This window comes from Lithobates pipiens, unplaced genomic scaffold (assembly GCF_037356315.1).
Source record: "Lithobates pipiens isolate NorthernLeopardFrog02 unplaced genomic scaffold, aLitPip1_a1.2 Scaffold_30, whole genome shotgun sequence".
In the NCBI taxonomy this organism is placed as follows: domain Eukaryota; kingdom Metazoa; phylum Chordata; class Amphibia; order Anura; family Ranidae; genus Lithobates; species Lithobates pipiens.
In genome coordinates, this window is record NW_027507791.1 from 94788059 (window position 1) to 94805898 (window position 17840).

Genomic DNA, 17840 nt, shown 5'->3' on the forward strand with positions numbered 1-17840 from the left:
AAGAGACACTTGAGAGGTGATATGATTTCAATTTACAAACACCATACTGGTGACCCCACAATAGGGATAAAACTTTTCTGCAGAACGGAGTTTAATAAGACACATGGGCACTCATTAAAATTAGAAGAAAAGAGGTTTAACCGTAAACTGCGTAGAGGGTTCTTTACTGTAAGGGTGGCAAGGATGTGGAATTTCCTTCCACAGATGGTGGTTTCAGCGGGGGGGGGGGGGGGGGGGGGCATCGATAGTTTAAAAAAACTATTAGATAAGCACCTGAACAACCACGACATACAGGCATATACAATGTAATACTGACATATAATGACACACATAGGTTGGACTTGATGGACTTGTGTCTTTTTTTCAACCTTAGCTACTATGTAATTATGTTACTATGTAAGCTTTAATATATTATATTTTTGGTTTTGGGTTTAATACTGCTTTAAGTTCCATTCAAATAATGAAAAGGCTTCTGAATTCTAAATCTGAAGCTCTTGCTAGACTGTTAGAACAGAGTAGAGGGTGTTTAAGGAGTAAGATTAATAATCAAATATTTGATGAGTGGTGCCAGGCCCGCCTAAATGGGAAATTAAATTTACCAAAAAAAGCAATAATATAGTGAGGGCCCCGAACAGTTTAGCTGCTGGCATGCAAGGTGACTGTACAAAACCTTGTATACCAATCCAATTAATAAAAGTGCAGCGCTTATGTTAAAATACACATGTGATATTCCAAATAAATGTTAAATACAAAAAAATAAGTAATGAATAAAAGTTTGAATGATAATATAGTGAAAGCAATCTGGAATAAAGTGTCCACCATGTGTAGAAAACTTCCTTCAGTGCTTAGACTCTATTGCACTATGCATTCACCAGGAATATAAAGCAAAAACAGCATCTAACTTTTGAACTTTTATTGCTTATTTTTTGCACTTTTGTATTTAACATTTATTTGAGATATCACATTTGCATTTTAAATTAAGCGTTGCACATTTATTAATGGGAAATTAGATTTATTGATGGACCTATGATATTTTTTTTTACCTTTTTTTGAAATGTCATAAAATAAAATTTCAATACATTTTTTTGACCCACAGTGCATTCTATTTTTTTTCCAGTGCACACCACCACAGCTCAGTGGTGTGAACTGAACTAATAGGACCAAAAGGCAAATTGTATTGTCTATTAATTGGGACTGCATTGGGCAAGGCTGCAAATGCATAAAGTGTAAATGGGCTCTTAGCAATCAAAAACTGGTAAATGGTTGAAGTTGGCACAGTATTGTCTAGTGTGTGGTCAGCATTAACCTAACTAGCAAGGTATGGCATCTTGATTGGCTGAGCATGCCCTAGGACTGGTGGTCTTCTGTTTTTAACCCTTTTTAACTCTGGATTAACAGTTTAATGTGGAGCTTGCAGTACAATGTATGGTTCACCAACAATGTGCAGTTCCCTCCCACTGTAAAAAACAAAAAGCTACCTGATGATGACAATATGTGCAAAATATACCTGTAAAAAATAGGTTATATTTATACTGGTCCTATGCCCATCTTCCACATTTCTGGGTGTGACTTTACTATCCTAAAAAAGATTTCTGGGGAATGCAAGGCAGCCCAAATCTTGCAAGAAGACCTTCCAGTTCATTGCAAGAGAGTCTTGATGAGATTTGGGCTGCTCCATATTCCCAAGCACCAGAAAGAGCATGCGGTCACCCTTGCCTAGGCTCTGTAGGTGGAGAACAAGGGTAAAATATGTACAATTTAAAATGTATTTTTTTTGCAGGTATGTTTTGAAAATACTATCATCAGTTTTAAAGGTGAAGAATAAACGAGAAAAGAACTGAAAATGGGTCAAATAACGGTGAAGTGGTCCAATCCCTATATACTTATCAAAAAAAAAAGGCTTCCCCCTGAGTGGGTGGGATTTTAAATGACCATCAACTCCGGACACAAATGGACACAATAATATACAATTTTTATTCATAAATTACACAATGTACATAATATTACCAGGAAGTGCAAATGGGCTAAACAATGTCCTCCTGGTATATAAATAAATAAACAAACATATATACAGAACAAAATATGATTAAAACAATGCTTGTCCTATATCACCCACACCCGACGCGTTTCCAGTTGCTGATAATTCAGAACCTTCATCCGGGGTGAACAAACTTGATGATATAGCAATCTATAATATAAAACAATTCAATTAAAAGCATATAAGCAATTTTTACCAGGCTGGAAGAAAAAAAAAAAAAACGAAGAAGAGGGGGATTCCCAACTCCCATATCCCCCCCCCCCCCACCTACACACACACACACACACACACACACACACACACACACACACCACGCCCCACTCCCTTCACAGAACAAAATTAGCTAAACAGATAAAATGTCTGCCAATCTTTACCTAGTGAGGTGTAAGTTCGAGGATCAAAATGCCTGCCATTTAGAAAAGTATAAGTATGTCTGAAGAGTACTTCAAATACTATCGAGATGTCAACCAAGTACAGGATGTCCTGCAAATTACTTCCAGATCAGTTAGACCTAAAATGGTGAACACAAAAGAGTATGTGTACAGCCAAATAGTTGTTAAAATCCATTTCCAATGAAATCATGTATGCCTATAGAGAAAGGAATATACCATGCGAGACCAAGAATGTGCAGGCAACTGTTTAATAGAAAAGAGGTGTCCGCAAAGATTTTTTTGCAATATATGGAAAATTGCCATACACACCTTGTATTAGCAGACATTTTATCTGTTTAGCTAATTTTGTTCTGTGAAGGGAGTGGGGCGTGGGGTGTGTGTGTGTGTGTGTGTGTGTGTGTAGGTGTGGGGGGGGGATATGGGAGTTGGGAATCCCCCTCTTCTTCCTTTTTTTTTTTTCTTCCAGCCTGGTAAAAATTGCTTATATGCTTTTAATTGAATTGTTTTATATTATAGATTGCTATATCATCAAGTTTGTTCAGCCCTGATGAAGGTTCTGAATTATCAGCAACTGGAAACGCGTCGGGTGTGGGTGATATAGGACAAGCATTGTTTGAATCATATTTTGTTCTGTATATATGTTTGTTTATTTATTAATATACCAGGAGGACATTGTTTAGCCCATTTGCACTTCCTGGTAATATTATGTACATTGTGTAATTTATGAATAAAAATTGTATATTATTGTGTCCATTTGTGTCCAGAGTTGATGGTCATTTAAAATCCCACTCACTCAGGGGGAAGCCTTTTTTTTTTTTAAAGGTGAAGAATGTTATTGCAAGGTCTGCTTTAAGGGTCTATCTACCAAAGTGAACTAATCAGGTACAGCAGCAGATGATGGGCCTTGCTTGAATACAGGACTGGAGCATAAAACAGACAGCAGTATAACATAATATACTGTACATATTGACTTCTCTATCCTAAGGAAGATACCTGGGGAACGCAAGGCAGCCCACATCTTGCAAGAAGACCCTACAGTAGTATAACATAATACATGTGTTGATTGGTTTCTAAAACTCTTAACATAAATTTTAATACAATTCTGCATTTCTTTAATAGCTATAGCACAGTTTTATGTTGCCCAGCATTTAAATGTGTTCATTGTCAATTTTGTTCACTTAGCCATAACAGTATTTTAAAGTATTAGAATTAAAATCTCATTTTAATATTTTTCTTTTTTATTGTTTGCTTTTAAAGCTCTTCTGCTGAATCAAGGTAAGTCCACCTTTCTAAATGTTAACACCTTTTTGTCTCAGCAGGGCTTTCATTTAAGAACTGGGGCAAAAGGGGAGGTGCTGCCAAAGGCTTCCAGGCTTGTTCCATGTGTTATGCATAGCAAAGCATTAGGTTCATGTTAATCCCAATCATTACAGCCTCACCATTTACTCGCTCCCACCCCACTCTGAATAGCTGCTGGAGGCAAAAGAAGCTATGAGTGGCTTTGATCAAAGCACACCCAGGGCTGTAGACACATTATTAAATTACTGCATTGGTGCTTGGCTCAGCACTTCCATATAGAGCAAGTTACCTACTCTTCCATGGCTTTAACCACTACAATACAGGGCACTTTCACCCCCTTCCTTCCCAGCCCAATTTTCAGCTTTCATCGCTCTCGCGCTTTCAGTGACAATTGCGCGGTCATGCTACACTGTACCCAAATGAAATTGTTATCATTTTGTTCGCACAAATAGAGCTTTATTTTGGTGTTATTTATTCACGACTCCGTTTTTTATTTTTTGCGATATAAGCGCAAAAAAAGCGGAAATTTGGGAAAAAAACAATATTTTCTTTTTTCTATTTGAAAAGAAATCCAATAAAATCAAATTTTGTCATAAATTTAAGCCAAAATGTATTCTGCTACATGTTTTTGGTAAGAAAAATTCCGTTAACTGTATAATAATTGGTTTGTGTGATCACGGACATATGTACGCAAATGATCATGTACATATGTGTGCAGGTGATCACGTACATATGTGTGCAGATAATCATTGGGACATGTGATTTTAGTGGGACATATGTGGGGGACATGTTTTTATTATTAGGGACATGTGTTTTTATTATTTGGGGACATGTATGTTTTGGGGACATGTGTGGTTTGGGGACATATGTGGGGACTGTGTTTGTACTGTGTGGTGTGTTGTGTGTTGACACTAGACTGATGATCAGTGAGTAAAAAGCTGTAAAAAGCAGCCCATACTCACTGATCATCAGCCGGCTGCAGCGTTCTGCTCTCCTCTCCTCAGCGATGACTTCCGTGTGAGGAGAGGAGAGCCGATTGCCTAGCAACCGGCTGTTTGTTAACATCACATGACGGCCGTGATTGGACACGGCCGTCATGTGATCAGGAGGGCCAATCACAGAGCCCTCCTGCCGATCTCAGATGTGCCGTGTCCGGGTGACACGAGCACATCGGTATCGCGCCGCTGCGCAGGCACGCGCGCGCGCGATCCCGCTACTTCTGAATGACGTTCAGGAACGTCCTATCAGGAGTAGATGGCTCCCACCCGGCCGTATATATGCATTGGCCGGGTGGGAAGTGGTTAAGTACCAAGCATTTCCTTTGCTCCTGGCAGCTGAACAGAGTGGCAAAATAGGGAAGAAAATGTTAGTATGTGTTGCTGAGAATGGGTGGGGGATTAAAACAAACATGTTGCTTTTTAGTACAGGTTTGGAATAGTACAGGTTTGGCATAGAGACACTGTCCCTTTACGGATTGAAATCAAATGTGACCATCCACTAACCCACAGATATTCACCTCTCCATCCCCAGCCACTCCATTCTCTACCTCAACTGATGTAAAATATGGCTATGAGGAAGCATGTGACCCTCCCCCTGCCATGATACTGTGCTTAGGTCTAGTAGCTGACTGCTAGGCCTGAGCACTGTGACATGACAAAGAGGGTGCCAGCACTGCTGCCTCTAGGCTCTGACACCAGCCAATAATGGGCATTTTGGTGCCAGCTATGATGGAGGAGGGAGTAGCAGGGGGTTACTAGTACAAGGTTAGTATCTGAGGGGAGTGGGTATTTTCATACACACTATAACCTTGCACTAAATAGGCAAGCTTGACAGAGTGGGATCTGTCTCTAGTAAATGAGGCTACAGGTGGTGTGTAAAAACTTGTCTTTGTGTTGCTTTAGCCAAAGTGTTTCAGTATTATTTGTATATTTGTTATTATATATTAAGATTATGGAGTAAATACAACCATGTATCAGTTGTAGTACCTGTTCTGAAGAAGTGTCAGTTTCTCACACACTTCTGCTACATTACTGAGCCATATTTATTTCATGGTTCCATCACCTACATCCTTCTGATTGGGCAGTGACTGGGTGGATCATTTTCCAATAACAATGGGCAGACATATATCCCTGCAATTAAAGGAATCAACTTTGAGATAGAGCCATCACGATTTCCACCTAGCAGTGAACAAGGAATATGTAGGACTCTTCCATTTATTCACTCTTGTAAAAAATGAAGCAAGTGTCAAGACCTACTTTGTATGGATATTATTTAAAAAATTGGAATCTCCCTCTACAATACAATAACAGCTTGATACTGGCATAGGAATTTTTATCGTCCTTTTTATCACCTTATTGCCCTAGTCTGTATCACTTGCAGGTATTGTATTCTTTATGGTCATCTTAACAGACCGCTTCACCTTTAGTGAAGTTGCCATTTAATAAATCCTACACCCCTCCTTCTTAGAGCAGCCTACTTGGGCTTATACTTTCCTTCCTTCCTGATCTAGCAATCTTACCTCGGGCAAGGTTTTCTTAAGCTCTTCTTCTGTGAATGCATTCTTTGACTCCTATGTACTAGGAGAAGGAGCTAACCAAAACCAAAACCAAGGAAAAATTGCTAAATAAGTGAGGAGGGTATTAACTGGGATTGGCTGAGACACAGCAGCAGCACCATTGGCTCCCACGGCTATCAAAGTCAATTAACCAATCAGAAGAGAGAGGGGTCGTGGGCCAAACGGCAAGTCCCTGTCTAAATGGACACACGGAGCTGCATCTCGGCTTGGGTGCCCCCATAGCAAGCTGCTTGCTGTGGGGGCACTCAACAGGAGGGAGGGGCCAGGAGCAGTGAAGAGGGCTTTGAGAAGAGGAGGATCGGGGCTGCTCTGTGCAAATCCCGTACAACAGAGCAGGTAAGTATAACATGCTTGGGTTTTTTTTGTTTTTTTTTGTTTTGTTTTTTAAACAAGACTTTACAATCACTTGAAGTTGTATGGTCTCAAAAATAAGTATACATATTATAATGTTTTTCCAGCTGAAAAATAGAAACAAATTTGAACATATATGTAAAGGCAGAGCGCATCAGCTCCTAGTGCAACACCGTGTATTCAATACAGATAAAAAGTAATAATATAACACTATACACTCACATGCCAGTGTATGTCAAAGAGCATTTGTATCAAGCTGTAGTTACACTCCAGTGGTCAGGGATCCAGGTTGGATCCAGGGGGGGCTGGTGATGGATAGTGTCGATATGTCAGCGTGCACCCGCCCGCTCATAACAGAGATCCTCCAGTGACAGGGAAGCCCGATGCCCACGAGTCCCTTGGCCATCCAAGACTCTCCCTCTTGATTGGCTGAGACACAGCAGCAGCGCTGTGATGCTCGAGCAGTAACAGTTGATGAGGACAATGCGTTCCAGAGTAGTCAAGACAATGCATTTCAGAGGGCGTGGTATCCTTCTTCAGGTCTGCCATGTGTTGTCATAAGAGCCTTTAAATAGTACCATTCCTGGGATTGTTAACTCAATAATTATCAGGTAATAGGTTCATACTGTACAAGGAACACAAGGCTACTCATTAAAAGGCAACTTAATTTATAATCGTGATACATGTTAAATTCCATTAGCCCCCCGCCCCCCCCCCCCCTCAACTATGTACTAAAAAATGACAGTCATGTCATAGGACATATATTCTAAAAAGACATATGTTCTAAAAAACATATCATTTAACCACTTGACCACGGGGCACTTAAACACCCTTAATAACCAGACCAATTTTCAGCTTTTGGTGCTCTCACATTTTGAATGACAATTACTCAGTCATGCAACACTGGACCTATATGAAATTTTTGTCCTTTTTTTCACACAAATAGAGCTTTCTTTTGGTGGTATTTAATCACCTCTCAGTTTTTTATGTTTTGTGCTATAAAAGAAAAAAGACCGAAAATTCTGCGAAAAAATGAATTTTTCTTTGTTTCTGTTATAAAATTTAGCAGATTAGTAATTTTTTCTTCATAAATTTTGGCCAAAATTTATACTACTACATATCTTTGGTAAAAATAAGTACAAATTGGTGGATATTATTTGGTCTTTGTGAAAGTTATAGAGTCCACAAGCTATGGTGCCAATATCTGAAAATTGATCACACCTGAAGGACTGACGGCCTATTTCAATTCTTGAGACCCTAACATGCCAGAAAAGTACAAATACCCCCCAAATGACCCCTTTTTGGAAAGAAGACATTCCAATGTATTTAGTAAGAGGCATGATGAGTTTTTTGAAGTTGTCATTTTTTCCCACAATTCTTTGCAAAATCAAGATTTTTTTTCCTTTTTTTTTTTTCCCACAAAATTGTCATATTATCAGGTTATTTCTCACACACAGCATATGCATACCACAAATTACACCCCAAAACACATTCTGCTATTACTCCCGAGTACGGTGATACCACATGTGTGAGACTTTTACACAGTGTGGCCACATACAGAGGCCCAACATGCAGGGAGCGCCATCAGGCGTTCTGGAGCACCCAGGACAATTCTGACATTTCTCTCCTACATGTAAAAATCATCATTTATTTGCTAGAAAATTACAGAGAACCCCAAAACATTATATATTTTTTTTAGCAAAGACCCTGGAGAATACAATGGTGGTTGTTGCAAATTTTTATCTCACACGGTATTTGCACAGCAATTTTTTCGAACGCGTTTTTTTGGAGGAAAAAACAGTTTTGTGCTTAAAAAAAACAAAAAAAACAGTAAAGTTAGCCCAATTTTTGCATAAAGTGAAAGATGAAGTTATGCTGAGTAAATAGATATCAAACATGTCACTCTTCAAAATTTCACATGCCCGTGGAATGGCGCCAAACGTCGCTACTTAAAAAATCCCCATAGGCGACGCTTTAAATTTTTTTTACTGGTTACATGTTTTGAGTTGCAGAGGAGGTCTAGGGCTAGAATTATTGCTCTCGCTCTAACGTTCGCGGCGATACCTCACATGTGTGGTTTGAACACCGTTTTCATATGTGGGAGGGGCTTACGTATGCGTTCGCTTCTGCATGCGAGCACATGGGGACAGGGGCGCTTTAAATTTATTTTTTATTTTTTTATTGTTTATTTTACTTTATTTATTTTAGTTTGACATTTTTTTCCCCAAAAATAAGTTTTTGATCACTTTTATTCCTATTACAAGGAATGTAAACATCCCTTGTAATAGGAATATGGGGTGACAGGTCCTCTTTACAGTGAAATCTGGTGGTCAATATGACCCCACATCTCACCTCTAGGCTGGGAAGCCTGAAATAAAAAAAAAAAAAAGATTCTGGCTTTGATCGTACTGGCGAGTTGGTAGAAGCACCGGAGGGTGGTGAGGGGTGGGGGGGCGTCTATTGCTGGGTATTGCAGGGTATCATCGAGTATGGCTGAGTATCTCCGAGTATGGCTGGGTATGGCAATTTATGGCAGGGTATTGCGGGGTATTGGCAGGGTATTGCAGAGTATTGGGGGGTATTGCAGAGTATTGGGGGGTATTGCAGAGTAATGGGGGTACTGCAGAGTATTGGGGGGTACTGCAGAGTAATGGGGGTACTGCAGAGTAATGGCAGGGTACTGCAGAGTATTGGGGGGTACTGCAGAGTAATGGCGGGTACTGCAGAGTAATGGCAGGGTACTGCAGAGTAATGGCGGGTACTGCAGAGTAATGGCGGGTACTGCAGAGTAATGGTGGGGTACTGCAGAGTAATGGGGGGTACTGAAGAGTAATGGGGGGTACTGAAGAGTAATGGCGGGTACTGCAGAGTATTGGGGGGTACTGCAGAGTATTGGGGGTACTGCAGAGTAATGGGGGGTACTGCAGAGTAATGGCAGGGTACTGCAGAGTATTGGGGGGTACTGCAGAGTAATGGCAGGTACTGCAGAGTAATGGCGGGTACTGCAGAGTAATGGCGGGGTACTTCAGAGTAATGGGGGGTACTGCAGAGTAATGGCGGGTACTGCAGAGTAATGGGGGGTACTGCAGAGTAATGGCAGGGTACTGCAGAGTAATGGGGGGTACTGCAGAGTAATGGCAGGGTACTGCAGTGTAATGGCAGGGTACTGCAGAGTATTGCAGGGTATTGCAGAGTATTGCAGAGTATTGGCAGGGTATTGAGGGGTTAAATTCGGTGAGCAGCAATGGGGGCACTGCAGATGCAGCCCACATCACTGCTGACACCGATCTCTTTCCCCTCCGCTGTACCCATCGGTACAGAGAGGGGAGGGAGGAACCGGCGTCATGTTATGACGCCGGTTTGTTTACAAGTGATCACTCCGTCATTTGACGGAGCGATCACGTGGTAAACGGCCGCGACGAGCGGCCGTTTACTGTGATCCGTGATGCGCCGGGTCCAATGGACCCGGCGGTCACGGATGATCTTGTGTGCGCGCCCCAGGGGGCGCGCGAGAGCAGAATTCTGGGAGGCCGTTAATTAACGGCCTCTCAGAGTTAAACAACCGCCCTGAAGCCGTTAATCGGCAATGGGCGGTTGTTAAGTGGTTAAAAAATCATATGTTCTAAAAAATTTATATTCCAAAAGAGATCCTTATCATGAGGTGATTCAAAGAACCCTTTAAAAGGTTCACTAAGATCATTATAAACCTCAGAATTATAAAAAGAAAGAACATTATTTTATATACAGTGCCTTGAAAAAGCATTAAGTATAAAGTATTAAGTATAATTTTCCTCATGTTTTCATGTCACAACCAAAAACGTAAATCTAGTGGAACCAATTGCCTTCAGAAGTCACCTAGTTAGTAAATAGAGTCCACCTGTGTGTAGTTTAATCTCAGTATAAATACAGTTGTTCTGTGAAGCACTCAGAGGTTTGTTAGAGAACCTTAGTGAACAAAAAACATCATGAAGGCCAAGGAACACAGCAGACAGGTCAGAGATAAAGTTCTGGAGAAGATTAAAGCAGGGTTAGGTTATAAAAAAAAAATATCCCAAGCTTTGAACATCTCACGGAGCACTGTTCAATCCATCATCTGAAAATGGAAAGAGTATGGCACAACTGCAGTCCTACCAAGACATGGCCGTCGACCTAAACTGACAGGCCGGGCAAGTAAAGCATTAATCAGAGAAGCAGCCAAGAGGCCCATGGTAACTCTGGATGAGCTGCAGAGATCCACAGCTCAGGTGGGAGAATCTGTCCACAGGACAACTAAAGAAAGGCATAAGAAGTCATTTTTGAAGTTTGTGAGAAGCAAACATGTTGAAGAAGGTGTTGTGGCCAGATGAGGCCAAAATTTTACTTTTTGGTCTAAAAGCAACATGCATTATGTGATGGAAAACTAACACTGCACATCACTCTAAACACACCATGGTGGTGGCAGCATCATGTTGTGGGGATGCTTTTCTTCAGCAGGGACAGAGAAGCTGGTCAGAGTTGATGGGAAGATGGATGGAACCAAATACATAGCAATCTTAGAAGAAAACCTGTTAGAGTCTGCAAAAGACTTGAGACTGGGGAGGTTCACCTTTCAACAGGACAACAAGCCTAAACATACAGCCAGAGCTAAAATGGTATGGCTTAGATCAAAAGCATATTCATGTGTTAGAATGGCCCAGCCAAAGTCCAGACCTAAATCCAATTGAGAATCTGTGGCAAGACTTGAAAATTGCTGTTCACAGACGCTCTCCGTCCAATCTGACAGAGCTTGAGCTATTTTGCAAAGAAGAATGGACAAAAATGTTACTCTGTAAATGTGAAAAACTGGTAGAACCACACCCAAAAACACTTGCAGAACTGTAATTTGAATACGTTTTTAATTTTTATTAATAATCACATTAGAATAACCTCTTTATTTACAGTGCCTTGCGAAAGTATTTGGCCCCCTTGAACTTTTCAACCTTTTGCCACATTTCAGGCTTCAAACATAAAGATATACAATTTAAATTTTTTGTGAAGAATCACCAACAAGTGGGACAATTGTGAAGTGGAACGAAATCTATTGGATTATTCAAACTTTTTTAACTAATAAAAAAATGAAAAGTGAGGCGTGCAAAATTATTCGCCCCCCTTGCGTTAATACTTTGTAGAGCCACCTTTTGCTGCGATTACAGCTGCAAGTCGCTTGGGGTATGTCTCTATCAGTTTTGCACATCGAGAGACTGAAATTCTTGCCCATTCTTCCTTGCGAAACAGCTCGAGCTCAGTGAGGTTGGATGGAGAGCATTTGTGAACAGCAGTTTTCAGCTCTTTCCACAGATTCTCGATTGGATTCAGGTCCAGACTTTGACTTGGCCATTCTAACACCTGGATACGTTTATTTGTGAACCATTCCTTTGTAGATTTTGCTGTATGTTTGGGATCATTGTCTTGTTGGAAGATAAATCTCCGTCCCAGTTTTAGGTCTTTTGCAGACTCCAACAGGTTTTCATCCAGAATGGTTCTGTACAGTGCTCCTTGGGATGTTTAAAGCTTGGGAAATCTTTTTGTATCCAAATACGGCTTTAAACTTCTCCACAACAGTATTACGGACCTGCCTGGTGTGTTCCTTGGTCTTTATGATGCTCTCTGCGCTTTCAACAGAACCCTGAGACTATCACAGAGCAGGTGCATTTATACAGAGACTTGATTACACACAGAAAAATTCTATTTATCACCATCAGTCATTTAGGACAACATTGGATCATTCAGAGATCCTCGCTGAACTTCTGGAGTGAGTTTGCTGCACTGAAAGTAAAGGGGCCGAATAATTTTGCACGCACCACTTTTCAGTTTTTTATTTGCTAAAAAAGTTTAAATTATCCAATAGATTTCATTCTACTTCACAATTGTGTCCCACATGTTGGTGATTCTTCACAAAAAATAAAAATTTTATATCTTTATGTATGAAGCCTGAAATGTGGCAAAAGGTTGAAAAGTTCAAGGGGGCCGAATACTTTCGCAAGGCACTGTACATATAACTTCAGAAAACACATACAGATTATGTGTGTGTGTGTGTGTATATATATATATATATATATATATATATATATATATATATATATATATATATAAATTTTCTTATTTTTTTTTCTTTTTAAAACTCTGAGGTTTATAATGATCTTATTGAACACTTTTAAAGGTTATTTTAATCACCTCTTGATAAGGGTCTCTTATTGATATATTGATTTTTTTAGAACATGTGATTTTTTAAACTGTATGTTTTTTTTTTATAAAATATGTCTTTTTATAATACAATGTCTCACAAAAGTGAGTACACCGCTCACATTTTTGTAAATATTTTATTATATCTTTTCATGTGACAACACTGAAGAAATTACACTTTGCTACAATGTAAAGTAGTGAGTGTACAGCTTGTATAACAGTGTAAATTTGCTGTCCCCTCAAAATAACTCAACACGCAGTCATTAATGTCTAAACCTCTGGCAAAAAAGTGAGCACACCCCTAAGTGAAAATGTCCAAATTGGGCCCAAAGTGTCAATATTTTGTGTGGCCACCATCATTTTCCAGCACTGCCTAAACCCTCTTAGGCATGGAGTTGACCAGAGCTTCACAGGTTTCCACTGGAATCCTCTTCTACTCCCCCATGACGACATCACAAGCTAGTGGATGTTAGAGACATTGCACTCCTTTAACTTCCATTTGAGGATGCTTAATAGGGTTTTGGTCTGGAGACATGCTTGGCCAGTCCATCAGCTTTTTACCCTCAGCTTCTTTAGCAAGGCAGTGGTCATCGTGGAGGTGTGTTTGTAGTCGTTATGTTGGAATAGTGCCCTGCAGCCCAGTCTCTGCAGGTAGGGGATCATGCTCTGCTTCAGTATGTCACAGTACATGTTGGCATTCATGGTTCCCTCAATGAACTGTAGCTCTCCAGTGCTGGCAGCACTCATGCAGCCCAAGACCCTGACACTCCCATCACCATGCTTGACTGTAGGCAAGACACACTTGCCTTTGTACTCCTCACCTGGTTGCCACCACACACGCATGACATCATCTGAACCAAATACGTTTATCTTGGTCTCATCAAACCACAGAACATGGTTCCAGTAATCCATGTCATTAGTCTTCTTGTCTTCATCAAACTGTTTACAGGCTTTCTTGTGCATCACCTTTAGAAGAGGCTTCCTTCTGGGACAACAGCCATGCAGACCAGTTTGTCTGAAACAGCCATGCCCAATACTGGGTACTTATACACCTTCCTGCCCAGACCAATTTTCAGCTTTCAGCATTGTTGCACTTTGAATGACAATTGCGTGGTCATGCTACACTGTACCCAAACTAAATTTTTATCATTTTGTTCCCACAAATAGAGTTTTCTTTTGGTGGTATTTGATCATCTCTGAGATTTTTATTTTCTGCTAAACAAATAAAAAAAAAAGACTGAACATTTTGTTTCAGTTCTAAAACTTTGTAAATAAGTAAGCTTCCTCCTTCACTGATGGGGCTAGATATTGAAACCACTTTGCCACCATCATTTTGCTATATGGTGGGTCGCAAGGGGTTACGTTGCCTTTTAATGATGTGTTCCTTTTATTAGTCAATTACCTGGTAATTATTGCGTTAACAATCCCAGGAATGATACTATTTAAGGGCTCTTATGATGACAGATGGCAGACCTGAAGGAGGCCACGCCCTCTGAAACGCGTTGCCCTGGCAATTCTTTGTGTTCTCCATCAGCTGTTACTGCTCAACCACCACAGGATTACAAAGGTGGGCCGGGTTTCCCTGTCACCAAAGGATCTCTGTGGGGAGCAGGCGACTCATCTACAGCTTGTTTGTGGGTGCACTCTGACATATCAGGACTATCCATCTCCAGCCCCTCCTGGGTCTAGCCTGGAGCCCTGATCACTGGAGTGTAACTACAGCTTGATACAAAGACACTTTGACATACACTGGCATGTGAGTGTATAGTGTTATATTGTTGCTTTTTATCTGTATTGAATAAACGGTGTTGCACTAAGAGCTGGTGCACTCTGTCTTTCCATTTATATTTTTGCAGTTATTAGTTTCCCACTGGTATATGGAGCTGCACGGTGTGGTGTGCATTACACTAAATGAACCCCTTCCTTGGACATTTTGACTCAAAGGATTTACCCTTTAGTGGGAAATTTCTGTCATTTTTTTTTTTGTTCCTCAAAGATCTCTTGGACATTAGCGCTAGTATGGACATTTTATCTTAAATTTGAACGTTTGCAGATATTTTGTTAGCAAATATTAAAGAGCAGTTAGATGTGTTTCTGGTGTGTGCATGCTTAGTCAGACCTGATCTTCGACTCCACTGAGGGACACACGATTGTAAAAATAAAAAAAATTCTATGATAATTGGGTTATACTACTGCCTTTAGGGGCTTGGGACACTGGTAAAAAAAGAAATGGTTAAGCCAGCCCATGCGTAACCCTGCCACAAACCACAATGACTTAAGTTTTGTGAGCAAACTTAAGGCCAATAACATAGGGGTACAGGACCTGTGACCCTGAATGGTCAACAAGAAAAAATATTTACATTAAGTACAAAAAAGTTTTATTTTTCTCCTTGTCTTTCACTGAGGGACACAGCATTGTAAAATAACATGTGGAACAACCAAATGCAGTTGAACTGAGGGGCGGGAAAGGTGGTTAGGGAAACTAGCAGATGAGGATCCTAACTAGCATCAACACCTGAATGGAAGATTTTTTAATAACAAATTACCAACACTGACAAGGACAATTCCAAGGGGGGACATGTATGACCAACCTTGTGTTCCAGATCAGGACTGTAAACGTCCAAGAAGAAATCAGTATTAGATGAAGCAAGGCACCTCTACCAACAAAGTGGAGGACTAGTAATCATCCACTGTGAGGGAAATACAGATGAAATTATACTAATTAAACAGAAAAGTAGCTTAGACCAGCGGGTAATCTGGTCAACCAAAGCATAGGTATGAATGTCCAAAACCTTTACTTCAGGGAAAGGAAACCAGGACAGACAAAATATAAACCAAGTATAAAAAAAAGGCTGAAATTCAGAGAAGTAATCAATAACCCTTTATTAGGACAAGGGAGGTCTTTAACATGAGGGATGTTCCCAGATAGGGCGTAATTTCAAAAAGAGGTATGCATGTGTAGCGCTTACCCCTGAAGGGGCTGCTGATATATGGGGTCCCCTGCTTCCAGATGACAATGACTCTAATGCCACAACCTCTGACACAGCAATAAGCAGTGACAGTTAACAATTTTGTACACCACCACAGTTGGGAACTGGACTAGCACCCAGAAATAAGGCAGATTACAGTGGACCAACCTGGAATGGAAATACATGTATATGATAAATGGGTAAGAAAGTTGTGGCCCCTTTCGTCCAGGTGTCTCTGACAACTGTGCCCTCTGCACAGATATGACTTCCCAGTTTCTCTCTCTCTCTGACCACGTAACGAACATTCACGACAGGCAGCTCTCCAACTCAGCTGCCCTGTCTCTGTTCACCTTTCACATCCCATGTGAGACTGCAATTAGCCCTGGCTTCTGCTTCATTTTTCTCTCCCCCTAGCACTCAGTTTCTAGGCCTTGAAGTCCCAACACTGAGTCTGATCTTTCTGGGAACTATGTCTTCCACATGTCTTTGCTTCTCCCAACAGTCCTCAGACAGCAGAGTGTGACCATTCCTTCCCAGCCCAGCCAATCACAGTATCCTGGACAGTGGGGCAGGCTCTCCTCCAGCAGTTATGGCAGCAAATGTAGCCCTGTCACAAATTAGTTCTCTTTCTCCTCTATTCCCCACATAGCTGCTTGTCCCATCACTGACTGGGGGGGGGGGGGGGGGGGTGAAGAGAAACACTGTTATGATATTGCATTTTTCAATAAAATATATATTTTTTTCTACTTTCCTATTTGCTTCCATGCCTTAAAAGTCCAACCTGTTGATATCTATTTGGTATCTTCTTTGTTTTCCCATTGAGGAAAGAACCTATAATAACACAGGTAACCGGAAAAAAGGGGGCTACCAGATTATCCAACAGATTCTCTCCAGGGGCAGTGGTATGGGATATGAGGCATCTTAGGATGGTAAAATGTTTGCACCCTGTTGCAGAAAACCGATAAGGATGTAGGTTACTGTGTTTTTTCAGTGAAAAAAATATAGGTAATTTTCTCGAGGGCAACAATTGTCCATTATTTATCCCTTGTATGTGCAGCTAACCATTCACTTTTTAGCCCCGTTATGGGCAGCATTTTTTATTATGTGTTTTTTTTATTGTGTACCTAGTGAGATTATTGTAATGTATCTGTAATTATGAATACGTAGTACTTTCAGTCTATACAATTCTGTTTTAAATAAACTTCTTTCTAAACGCTCATGCACTAGACCACGTGCCTTCCTTTTATCTTTTCTACATATCGCTAGAAAAGAAGCCGCTTGCACTTTTTCTATGGGTTTATCAACTATTGCTACGTTTAGCACATACACCTCATGAATATTTCAGTCAATTTTCAAATCAGATGCATGTATTTTGTAAACTTGCCCATGTATTGGCAGCCTTTACCTAATCCCATTACCTTTCAGTAAAAACAAATAGAATATATTTTGGCTAAAACTATTTTGCTTTGTTCAGCAGCAGTAGAATTTCTATGTACAAGCCAAAAAAATTATAAATGCAGTTCTTGTATACTGTTTTTGCATGCCAAATGGGTCCTATCATGTTGTCATTACTAGAAGAGCTGCCAATTAATTTCTTGTTTTCTCATAGGAAATGTTCAGGATTTGTGCCTATGACTTGTATGCCCTGTTTAGATCAGTAGTAAGCACCAAAAAGGAACAAGAAAATTATATAACTGTGCTAAAATTAATAGAAAATTAAACTGCAGTTTAAGCCCATAAAACTATCAAAAAGAAGAGTTACAAAATACTTAAATAATGACAAATGTTGACATACAGAATTAGTGTATCCGGGGAAGCTAAGCTCAGTGGTTACTGTTAAGTGAATGATAAATGTGTCTGTTCAAATATGTTCAGTATATATTTTTTTCTTTACTCAATTATCACTTTTTAGATGGCTTACTGAATTTTAGCAAATCTTTGTGCAACTTTTCTCCAGAACTGTATCTACCCCCAAAAATCAATCTACATTTTCTTTTCCTAAAATTGTAACAACA

The 17840-nt window shown here is 40.2% G+C and overlaps 1 protein-coding gene across 7 annotated transcripts in view; it reads left to right on the plus strand.

Annotated features, from left to right (window-relative positions):
• Positions 1-17840, plus strand: part of SLC8A3 (solute carrier family 8 member A3) — a 467511-nt gene that overhangs the window by 409022 nt on the left and 40649 nt on the right. For 4 of the 7 annotated variants that reach the window (XM_077464628.1, XM_077464627.1, XM_077464629.1 and 1 more), the window contains one exon: positions 3688-3705. The exons of the other annotated variants lie outside the window; for them this stretch is intronic. In XM_077464628.1, coding sequence (XP_077320754.1) covers positions 3688-3705 — 18 coding nt within the window. The remainder of the gene's footprint in view (positions 1-3687; positions 3706-17840) is intronic. 7 annotated transcript variants of the gene reach the window in all.